The 12,622-nt window shown below is 38.7% G+C and overlaps 1 protein-coding gene and 1 long non-coding RNA gene across 2 annotated transcripts in view; one reads left to right on the forward strand and one right to left on the reverse strand.

Annotated features, from left to right (window-relative positions):
- Positions 1–12,622, reverse strand: part of LOC143974043 (uncharacterized) — a 157,664-nt gene that overhangs the window by 134,562 nt on the left and 10,480 nt on the right. The gene's annotated exons all lie outside the window — the stretch shown is intronic.
- Positions 1–12,622, forward strand: part of SLC1A1 (solute carrier family 1 member 1) — a 106,897-nt gene that overhangs the window by 49,387 nt on the left and 44,888 nt on the right. Inside the window, exon 3 of the mRNA XM_077475028.1 lies at positions 9,546–9,686. Coding sequence (XP_077331154.1) covers positions 9,546–9,686 — 141 coding nt within the window. The remainder of the gene's footprint in view (positions 1–9,545; positions 9,687–12,622) is intronic.

Below are 12,622 nucleotides of genomic sequence, written 5' to 3' on the forward strand. Positions count from 1 at the left end.
CTCTCTCTCTCAGCCATCCCCCCTCTCTCAGCCCTCCCTATTCTCTCAGTCCCCACTCCCTAAGCCCCCCCCTTCTCTCCTAGCCCTCCTTTTTCTCTCAGCCCCACTTTCTCTAAGCCCCCTCTCTTTTCTCTCAGACCTCCCTATTCTCTCATCCCCCCATTCTCTATCAGCCCCCCTCTCAGCCCCCACTCTCTTAACCCCCCCTCTCTCTGAGCCCACTCGTCACTCTCAGCCCACCCATCTCTCTACCCCCCTCTTTCGCCCTCCCTCAATTCTTAGCCAGCACTTCCTCTCTCAGCCCCCACTATCTCAACCCCCCTTCTCTCACAGCATCCCTCTCTCTCAGCCCTCCCTCCTATCCCCCTCTCTTTCAGCCCCCTCTCAGTCCCCCTCTCTCCCCTCCCCAAGTCACATGTGTTACAGGGTCACGGGCGGAACCAAAGTGGGGGGGGGGGCAAAATGAGATTTCGCCTAGGGTGTCAAAAATTCTTGCACCAGCCCTGGTAACAGTAAACTAAATAGAAGGTTGTCACATCCCCTGTAGACAAGGAAGATATTGTCAAAAAGGTAACCTGTGCCAATGTAGTATGAAAATATCGAAATTTACAGGAATAGCTAACCGCATCTTATATTTTTACAGCATTCTGCAGGCTTCCTCCTACCCACTAAGGAACAAAATTCATCAGGTTCAGCAGGAACTGTCAGATTTTCAATCCATATATGGATGCAGTGGTTGTACAGAAGTCAATCTGCCCATCAACTTCTGTAAAACTGCCCTGTTGGATTTTTTTCCCCTTGATCAGCACCACTGGCTATAGCTGGCAGCACTGATCAGTGTATTCTGACAGTGGGGAAGTCACCCAGCTGTCAGAATACAAAGGCATGGCGGGAAGATTCCCCCATCCACTTTGAATGTGTGAATGAGAGAATGGAGTCATTTTCTTTTCATTCAGCCACAAAGAAAAATTAATCATCTATGGCAGGGGTAGGGAACCTCGGCTCTCCAGCTGTTTTGAAACTACAAGTCCCATGAGACATTGCAAGACCCTAACAATCACAGGCATGACTCCTAGATGCAGAGGCATGATGGGATTTGTAGTTTCAAAACAACTGGAGAGCCAAGGTTCCCTACCCCTGATCTATGGGCTGCTTAAAGCTGAATTCTAACATTCTTTTCAATAAAACTGGAATGATCAGTTCCAGTATAGATCATAACTATGTACCATGTTGCTCTGTTGTCTACAGATCCACTGACATTCTGGGTTTAGTTGTGGTTTTGTATCATGTGACACTCTGTATATCCCGCTGATAGACTGTCCTTTCCAAAGCCACTCCCTGCAGTGCCCAGAGTCTATAACACTTCCCTTTGTAGTCTCAGACTCTGCAAATGATGTAACTTCCTTCACAGTTCTGATGGTGGGTGGGATGAAATAAAAGAATTCAATCCCACCCAGTTACACCTACAGGAAGAGTCCAAACCTCCCAAGTCCTGCCCCACAGATCACAGTATTATTCAAGAAGGAAACCCTTTCATACACAGCTTTTACATTCTGAAAGCTAGCTGTGCTGCTGCTGGGCAGCATTGAATGATTCCCAATTAGAATTCAATCCTGTCCGATTAAATATGCCTACCAGTGTGAACAGGGAGAGTGCCACCCTCAGACCCTGCCCTCTCAGAGTCCTGTTCTCTGTGAATTGATTAATTTACATATGAATGAAACTTCTTCATAGTACCCTCCCATAGCCCTTCCTCTGTAGCCTTGTAGTAAACCATTATTCTTTGGCATGCTGCAAAATAGGAATGACACAGGGGGAGGTATGACACATTTACACCTTTCACCACCCACATGAAGGCACAGAAACACCCACAGTAACACTACGACCTACCCACATCAACTCCCAGAACTGATACTAGTGACTCCCATAGCCCACCCTGAAGCTACAGAGTCTCAAATGATCATGGGACATATAGTATCAGGACTGGACAAGAAAAGTAAAAGAAGTCAGAGAACTTATAAATTCAGCCAAGAGGAGAAGTGACATTACAGGCACAGAAACCAGCTGTATACAGCTAAAGGTGATAGGTTACACATAAACTGACAGTGGGGTTGTGATTGCATATTTTGTATTGGAGAGGAAAAGCTGAAGTTATTCTTTAGGTTAATAAAGAGTAAGGTTAACAATAAAAAAATAAAATAAAAAAAAAGGAAGGGAGTATGGTCTGAGGTCAAATACCCTAACAATTAAATCCAGTGTGAGCCACAGAGCAGCACAAAGTAGGGCCAATGTATCTAGAGCAGATATACCAAGTGATCAGGATAGTAGATTCAAGTAGATTAAAAATGGATCTAAGTAGCCCATATAATAAAAACAGAAAATTATTAAAATTTTAAAAATCACTTTAATTTGCGAAAATAGATATGACGCCAACATATTTAGTTAGGCTCCAGAAAATAAGCATATTGTATTCAATGTTAAAGGTGTTATAATCATTACTTTATGTGATAGTTGGACAGATGTCAGGGAGGGTTGCTCGGCTACTGTAACATAATGGAAGCTGTTACAAACGTTCCAAAAATGTTTACTTGTTTAAAAATTGTAAATCAAGTTTGTCAGATTGGTACATTGGTATATTTATAGTGAATTGTGTATTTATACACAATGTAGATAGAGCCTCATCTTCATTCAATACAATTAGGAAACTTTATCGCTATTTGTAAATCAGTGAATTTTTCTGCAGACATTTAACAGACATTGTTTGTTTTCGGTAGGGTAAGGGAAGGGTTAAAACCCCCGCCAGATTATTTTTTGGTGTCTGTGTACTAGTGGGGAAATTTTTTTAATTATGTATTTCCTGTCCCAGTGGTGCAACAGCAAGTTAGAGTCTTAGAGAAAATCTCCCGAGGGAAGCGAGGGAAATTGCTCTCTTCGACAGTTGTCCCCAGAACAGATGTTTCAATTTAAAGATTTCGTCTTACCCTTTGTTCTGAGGACAAGTTTAACATTTTGAATTTCCCCTCACTTTTTTTCTGGATGAAAATAGATCCCCTCAATGGAAACAGACAGCAAAAAAAAAAAAAAAAAACTTGACACACTCTATCCAAGGCCAAAAAAAAGGTTTTATCTAGGGATATACTTTAACTACTTGTTTACTGGGCACTTAAACCCCCCTCTTATCCAGACAAATTTTCAGCTTCCAGCGCTGATGCGCTTTGAATGACAATTGCGCGGTCATACAACACTGTACCCAAATGAAATTTGTATAATTTTTTTCCCCCAAAGCAAGCTTTCTTTTGGTGGTATTTGTTAACCTCTGCGATTTTTTTTTTTTTGTTAATTTTTTTTTTAAAAAGACCGATTTTTTTTATTTTTTTTATTTTGTTATAAAATTTTAAAACGGGTAATTTTTGTCAATCATTGATGTACGCTGATGAGGCAGCACTGATGGGCACCGATAGGTGGCAGTGATGGGCACTGATGGGTGGCAGTGATGGGCACTGATCGCTTACACTGATAGGCAGCACTTCTAGGTGGCGCTGATTGGCACCACTGGTGGGCATTGACAGGTGGCACTTGTGGGCGTTGATAGGTGACACTTGTGGGCATTGATAGATGGCATAAATGAGGCATAATTGTGGGACCGCTGTGGCCGTCATTCGGCCATAGCATGGATGTTAAGTGGTTAATCTGAGCTTGACAAGTATTGTTCTGCATATAAATCAACAGTTTCACAGTTAATGGCAAATTACAGAAATATATAAAATAATTGTAAACAGCTGTAAAATGGATGCTTAGTATTTTGTTGCATTTCGGATTTGTATTAATCTAAAAAAAGGGATTCTTCCCCTTATAGCCTCTTTCTTATGCCTGGAGGGCTGTGCCTAACACGTGACCTTCAGCACTATGAGGATGCTTTAAAAAATGAGTTTGCCAGCCAAGAAAAGGGTTAAAAAAGACACACAAGCCTCATATATTAAAATCTTTATAAGGAAAAAGTTCCCCATCCCTACACTGCTTACCAGTTAATTAAACAAGGAAAGATACATTCTCTGTCTTTCATTTCTTGCAGAATGCCATAGATTGTCTATTGCTGGAAAGTAAAGCTGTCTCACATATGCACTATTAAGCTATAAGCTTTCAGTTGCAGAATGTGTCTATTTAATATGGAGTGACATAATAACTGGACAGGAGGGTAATGGGAGATTCCCACAGTCCATTTTCCACACATTAACTGGTCAGTTCATTAAGTGAAAACAAATGCAGTTACATTGTAACCATAATTAATAATGTTGAACAAATGAAGTCATTAAAGTGATTGTAAACAATCTCATTGTAAAACTTTGTATAGATATAAAAATATATTATAAATACATTTTTTCTATTATAATTTATTATTATTTATTATTATTCTTATTATTAATAATAATAATAATAATAATAATAATAATAATAATAATTATTATTATATAATTGATTTCCTTTTTTATAAGTGATCATATTCCCCCTGTTCTCAGCTGCATAAGAGCTGGAGGGAGGACAAGCAGCAGCACACTGAGATTCCCAGTGAATGGCTGTGCAACGGGAGCGTGTCAGGACAAGTCTAATCATTGGAGAAACTTTCCTGCTTGATGTGGTCAGTTTTTAAAAGGAAAAGAAAAGAAAAAAAAAAGCTGTCATAATGTGCAATAAAAATGTGATAACAACAATTCTAATGAAAAATGAAAAATATCACCATAATAGGATATTATGACATATGGCTCAATTGCAATGTGAATGAGAGGAAAAAATATATAATATAATGAAAAAGTCCAAAACTGAAACTGTTAGAGAAATAAAAAATGTTCATAAATCACATAATAATTTAGTTTTGGACTTTTTCATTATATTATATATTTGTTCCTCTCATTCACATTGCAAATGAGTCATATGTCATAATATCCTATTATGGTGATATTTTTCATTTTTCATTAGAATTGTTGTCACATATTTATTTCATTTGTCATTATGTGTGTATCTCACATCTTAGCTGCTGCTTAGTTTTAGTTTGTTTTCTGTTTAGAGCGCGGTGTTTCCCATTTGTTTTATCTGTAGTTTTTAAAAGGAAACCAGAAAGATTGGCAGGAACACCAGTGAGTTCACACAAAGGAAGCAATACAAAGAGAACAGGATACTTCCTCATACAAGTACATGGTACAGCAGGCACATATCAGGAATATGAAGCTTTTGGGTAACAAACACATTAATAGTGTTCTACCCTGTACACGCGGTCAGAAATTCCGATGAAAAAGGTCAGATCGGATTATATTGTCGGAAATTCTGATCGTGTGTGGGCTCTATCGGACTTTTTCCGTCGGAAATTCCAACAGAAAAAATTTGAGAGCAGGATCTCAAATTTTCCAACAACAAAATCCGATTGGACAAGGTCCGATCATTTGTAGAGAATTCCGATCGGACAAAGTGCCACGCATGCTCAGTTAAAATTACGAGAGCAACGCTATTGGCTACTAGCCTCTACGTAGTCCCGTCGTAACGAACGAACGTCATCATGCTCCGAACGATCAGATTTTCCGCCAACTTTGTCCAACCGTGTGTATGCAACACCAGTTTCGGACAAAATCCGTCGGAACAAAATCCGACGGATTTTGTGGTTGGAATGTCCGACCGTGTGTACGGGGGCTTGGTGTGGAAAGTGGACAGTAGAAATCTTCCATGATCCTTCCAGTTACTCCAATATTGTATATATCAAAGTCTAGCTACACAGCTGGAAGTTCCACAATAAAGAACTCTACTGCTTTCCTGGTGGGCCACATTTTACCTGTTGTGAGGAGTGTACACACAACTCTCTTTAACTTTTTTACTAAGAAAAACGTTACCTATATGCACTGGATTCAAAGAGAAAGGCTAAGCGATGACGGTTTTAGATTTTTTTTTTTAAGGTTTTCAGGTGCTTTAAATGGCTTTTGAGTGTTTTAGTTTTTGAATGTTGTGTTTTCGCTTTTGTGTGTGTTAGTTTTTTGTTTTTTTAGACATCTATAAATGAAGCAAATAGCAACTTAAAAATCCAATCCTTTGATAAAAATCTTTGTTAGTATGTATAAATGAGCTGTATAGTAAACAGAACTCATTGATGAAACTATGATGACTAGGTAAAATGAGGACATGGTGATGATTCACCATGTTGTTATTTTACACTTTTTCACTTTTTACACTTTTTTCATTTTTTTTTATTTTACAAGTTCAATAAGTGGCCTTGTTGATAATAAAAAAAAAAAAAACATTCACTGAATCTGTTGGAGCCAGAAGCTTTTGCCTGCTTGACAAAGGTTTTTCGCAGAGCAAAGGTGGGACATTAGCAGTGTGTACGTCTCTTTTTAAGCATTCTGTCAGCAGCTTTAATTTATCTTGCAGATTATTTTTTTCTAATTTCGCCTTGGATTTTAACAAGGCAAAATTAGAGGGTTATTTTATCTAAATTTCTTTGAAATCAATAATACAGCAAAAACAATTTTAATCAAGATTGATAAAATTTCACACTCATTCCTACTCATAATAACACTATAATGGTAAAATTAAAGGAGTTGTAAAGTCAGAAGGTTCTTTTTCTTAATGCATTGTAGGCATTAAGATAAAAAGCCTTTTGTGTGCAGCAGCTCCCCTCAGCCCCTCTAACACTTACCTGCTGTCAATTAAAGTCAGATAGCCAATTAGCGGAGAGAGGGGGCGGAGCCAGGTCAGGGCTTCATGTCTGAATGGACACAGGGAGCTGTGACTTAGGTCGGGTGCCCCCCTAGCAAACTGCTTGCTGTGGGGGCACTGAACAGGACGGAGGGGCCAGGATCACAGAAGAGGGACCCAAGAAGAGGAGGATTCTGGCTGCTCTGTGCAAATCCACAGCAACAGAGCAGGTAAGTATAATATGTTTATTATTTTTATAGGGAAAAAAACAAGACTTTACAAACACTTTAACTAGCACATAAAGAAAATGACAGTGAAATTACATAAAATCGAATGGCTGATGCTGTTTATAAGTAATAAATCAAATTCTGCTCATAAATAGATTGATAAGGGTCAAATTGAACTAACAAAAATGTGGGAATATTTCTATTTAATCTTAAGGAGTGCAAAAAATAATGTTTAAATTTGTTAAAAGGCAGTAATATAATAAGTGGTGAATTGTACATTTTACATATAAACATTTAATGCATTACAAAGGTTTTTCCAGAGACCTATAGGTTTGTTTAAGAAAAAACCGAGTAGATGCAGACTACTTCCAGGCTTTGGTTGTTTAACTGAAACTTTAGACTAGCTATCTGATAAGGATTGAGTCACTTTTCTAACAAACAATATTCCCTTTTGTGTATCAAAAGAAGCTGGAGTCTCATCAAAGAAGCAATGGTAGAGCCTAAATCAAGCAAGAAAATATTTACGAAACCACTATACATTCCCTTTAATGAAATTCTCAGTTAATTAGATACCAAGCTAACCTACTAGCAGATCTAATGGTTGGAAAGAATCCATGAAAGCTGGGCATTTTGCTAAATACTATTTAATAACAATACCAGAAAATAAAAACAGTAATTATATTAGGTGGAAAAAATTTGTCTATTTACCAGTTTTATAAATGCCACCTTGTTGAATTTTACAGAAGGTATTTGCTTTTTAAGTGGATGCTATGGGGGGGATTTACTAAAACTGGTGCATACAGAATCAGCTGTGCACAGCGGTGCAGCTGTGCCCAGTAACCAATCAGCTTCTAGGTTTTATTGGCAAAGCCTAATTGAACAAGCTGAAGATAGAAGCAGATTCAGCTTCTAGGTTTTATTGGCAGAGCCTAATTGAACAAGATGACGATAGAAGCAGATTGGTTATTATGCACAGATGCACCAGATTCTGAGTACTTCCGTTTTTGTACATCTTCCCCTGTGTGTAGTAGCTAGGGATGGGGCGAACACCCCCCGGTTCGGGTTTGCACCAGAACACCTCGAACATGCAAAAAGTTCTAACGAACCCTATTAAAGTATATGGGACACGAACACGAAAAATCAAAACTCCTCTTTGTAAAGGCTTATATGCAAGTTATTGCCATAAAAAGTGTATGGGGACCCGGGTGCTGCCCTGGGGGACAGGTATCAATGCAAAAAAAAGTTTTTAAAACAATAATTTTTTCAGGAGCAGTGATTTTAATGATAAATGATAACAATAAAAATGAAATATTCCTTCAAATATGGTGCCTGGGGTGATCCCTTACTCTGCCTGTAAAGTGATGCATATGTGTGATATGTAGAACATGCCGCAGCAATAATTACATTTCTAAAGGAAAAAATTTAATTTAAACTTGCTCACGGCTGTAATGTATTGCCAGCTCCCGGCAATATAGATGAAAAATAAATGAAAAAAACTGGCCCCCAGTCTAGATTTTAAGGGGACCTGTATTGTATCTACTACACAGACTGCACTATATACTCTGCACTGTAGTATATATACTACACGGAATGCACTATATACTGTGAACTGCATTTTATATATATATATATATATATATATATATATATATATATATATATATATATATATATATATATACACTACACTGACTGCACTATATACTCTGAACTGTATCATATACACTATACGGACTGCGCTATATACTCTGAACTGTATTATATGTACTACACAGACTGCACTATATACTCTGAACTGTATTATATCTACTACACGGACTGCACTATATACTCTGAACTGTATTATATGTACTACACGGACTGCACTATATACTCTGAACTGTATTATATCTACTACACGGACTGCACTATATACTCTGAACTGTATTATATGTACTACACGGACTGCACTGTATACTCTGAACTGTATTATATCTACTACACGGACTGCACTATATACTCTGAGCTGTATTATATATACTACACAGACTGCACTATATACTCTGAACTGTATCATATGTACTACACGGACTGCACTATATACTCTTTACTGTATTATATATACTACACAGACTGCACTATATACTCTGTACTGTAATATACTGTATATACTACAATGACAGCACTATACACTAACTACCTGCCTAATCTCTATTCATTCACTGTACACTGCCACTGTGTAAGCAGCAGCCTTATATAGTGTGGGGCATGGACATATCCCCTGAGCCATGATTGGTCAAAGGCACCCTGCCTTTGGCCAATCATGGCTCTCACAGCATATCACATCTTCAATGCACTGCGATCTGGCAGTGTATTTTGGGGCACTCCGTGGCAGGCAATCTCGCAGTGCATTTTGGGGAGCTTGCCACGAGTGCCCCATGTGTTTGTTTGTTCTAAGAACAGCCGAACAGCTGATGTTCGAGTCGAACATTGAGCCCATCTGTAGTAGTAGCTTTTAATAGCAGGTTTTTTAAGGTTTGTTTTTTTCCCCATGTAAACAGTCAGCTTTATGATTTTACTTCTTTATATACAGTATATGTTTATTGTGCAAAGTTAATGTATTTTAGAAAAGATGATGATGTATTTCTTCTAAAATTACAGGTATCGGTCTTGGTGTTGTGGTACGGGAATATGGAAATCTTTCAAACTTGGACAAAGTTTATTTTGCTTTTCCTGGAGAGATTCTGATGCGGATGTTAAAACTCATCATTTTACCATTGATAGTATCCAGCATGATCACAGGTATAATTTTATCATTTCTGCATACTCTGCTTTCTTAAATAACTAGGTGGAACTTCTTGATATGATTGTGAGTATGATTATATGTCCAGGTTAGAGAGCCATAGTGACATGTACATTTCAGAAACCAAGGTAAACTTTGAATTTACTGTAATCAGATCAGTTAGGAGGTGAAATCTAAATCCATAACTATGGGTTATTACATTTATACATCCTTATTACTCTTTGCCAATGTGTAACTGAATAAGTAAGACTGTATAACCTTTACATGAATTCACCCTTTATGTACAGAAGTTTGTCATAGAAACTTTTTCTATTAAACTTTTTACATTGGTCTTCCTACATTTTTTCTTTTGAAAAAAGCCTATGGCGTGCAAAACACACCCCAAAAAACTTCCACCCGGTGCCAAAAAAAGTGGACACACATCAAGAGTGACACACAAAAATGTGCAATGGGTGTCTCCTGTCCTCCACAAGGAAGGACCTTACCCTGATCCCCCGGGGCATTAGGCTCCAGACGGGGACTGAGGTACCAAATACATGGCCCATCCAGCCGAAGCCGGACGACCGCCTTTCTCCGGAAGGTCTGCCGAAACAGACCCACCCAGGTACTAGGGTAGGGGCTCTCCCGAAGGGAGACTCCCCGAAGAGAGGGCGAACCAAGCCAGAAGGCCTATTTCCACCCTCCCACAAGACGTTCAGGGTTGGCCCGAGGACCGACACCCTACTAGCCAAATGTGACATTGGTCTTCCTACATGCTGCTGTTGCAAAGGCTATTTGTGCATCATTATTTATTTAACATATTACTGATTATTTATAGCATTGATTACATTTCTCTTTCAATATTTCAGTTTATTGAGATTTTTGCAATAAAGGTACAGCATATAATATTACAAGTGGTAGCTCAGAACTAGGGCCAACATGGTCCTATCAGAAAGAACAAAAGCATACACAATGTGCCATCAACCTTAAATGTTTCAAAAGAAAAAGATTATGAATTATAATATTTGTCAACATACATGCATCAGGAGTCTCTCATTAAAAATAGTGTGTCCAACCTAAATAAACCCGGACAAAAAGGAGAAATATTATCCAGAGGACTAGGGTTTGGGTCAATAAAGAGATGGTTCTGTATAGATCGGAAGAGAGGTCCCCATACCACAGCGGCTCCAGAGGGCCTTGCAGGCCACCCCAATGGGGTCACGCTGGGACCCGCTCAGCTCTTACTGGGCCCGGATGGACGTCTCAGTACTCTCTCGCACAGATTACATTTCATCTCAGAAGTCTGTGATAGATAACCAACCATTTCAAAATAGGATTCTAGCATACTACAAAATGCTTATTACAACTGGCCTGCTCTAGAAGAACCCTCCACTTAAAAGAGCCCTAACCAGTCCCTTCCTAAAGTAAGCAGTGATGGGCTTTTCTCCTGAGGAATTTGCTGGTTAGAGCTTCATAATGTCACGCTCATGATTGAGCATATGATGAGCTGGTTGTTTTTTGCCATATAGGGGCTAGTACACTGGTTAAATTAAATGTTCCCTTACCACACAGAAGGGACAGATGCCTGGGTAAAGCCAAATGGAAGTTTTTTCATTAGCTTCTAGGTCAGTGATGGCGAACCTTGGCACCCCAGATGTTTTGGAACTACATTTCCCTAGATGCTCGTGCACTCTGTATTGTAGTTGAGCATCATGGGAAATGTAGTTCCAAAACATCTGGGGTGCCAATGTTCACCATCACTGTTCTAGGTGAAGCCAAGAGAAGTTTTTTTTCAAGACTTATAGAAAATAATGGGCTGGAGGAACATTTACTTCCATCTTCACCTCGACAATAAAGTGCTCAACCCTTCTGCCAAGCTGCTGCACCAACCCCCATTAAAACTGGCCTGTGGGAGCAGGGCATTCTTTCATTAGATACTGCAGTACATGCAACCCTTCTTTTTAAAGATAGATATATATGTTCTAAGCTGTCCCTACTGTAAGTAATGTCAAATTTCAGAGAGCTAAAAGGGTGCAGCTTAAAAATTCTACTTGGCAAGGTTGAACAGAGTTTGAACAGCTCATAGTGTCACCCTTTGAGATTTATATGAAACATTTTCAAACAATTTTTATATTGTGCTATATTTAATTAATTGTAAGCTTTCTCTCTATGACCTGCCATTAAAATTCACACTTCACATGAATCAAAATAATGTGCCAATATTATTAAATCACATAACTTTGAGTAAGAAACAACCTCTTTTTTGTCATTAATTAAAAAAGATCTCGTTCTTCTAATGACCTAAAATGTTTTTTAATCAGACAAACCTTGTCAGGTAGACCTGCTGTGAGACAAGATGGGTAGCAAGATACAGCGAGAAATTGGAGCCTAAATATACAGTATATGCAAATACACTCATTGGCCACTATATTAGGTACACCTGTTCAAATGCTTTGTAACACAAACTGCTAATTAGCCAATCACATGGCAGAACCAGAATGGGGAAAGAAAGGGGATTCCAGTGACTTTGAACGTGGCATGGTTGTTGGTGCCAGACGGGCTGGTTTGAGTATTTAAAAAACTGCTGATCTACTGGGTTTTCACGCACAACCATCTCTATGGTCTGAAAAAGAGAAAATATCCAGTTGTGTGGATGAAAATGCTTTTTTGATGTCAAAGGTCAGAGGAGGCATACTGGTTCAAAATGATAGAAAGGCAACAGTAACGTAAATAATCACTTGTTACAACCAAGGTCTGCAGAATACTATCTATGAATGCACAACACGTCGAACCCTGAAGCAGATGGACTACAGCAGCAGAATACCACACCAGGTACCATTCCTGTCAGCTAAGAACAGAAAACGGAGGCTATAATTAGAACATGCTCACCAAAATGAAACAATAGAGGATTGGAAAAAAAAATCCTGATCTGATGAGTCTCGATTACAGCTGTGAC

The sequence above is a fragment of the Lithobates pipiens genome, unplaced genomic scaffold (assembly GCF_037356315.1).
Source record: "Lithobates pipiens isolate NorthernLeopardFrog02 unplaced genomic scaffold, aLitPip1_a1.2 Scaffold_13, whole genome shotgun sequence".
In the NCBI taxonomy this organism is placed as follows: Eukaryota; Metazoa; Chordata; class Amphibia; order Anura; family Ranidae; genus Lithobates; species Lithobates pipiens.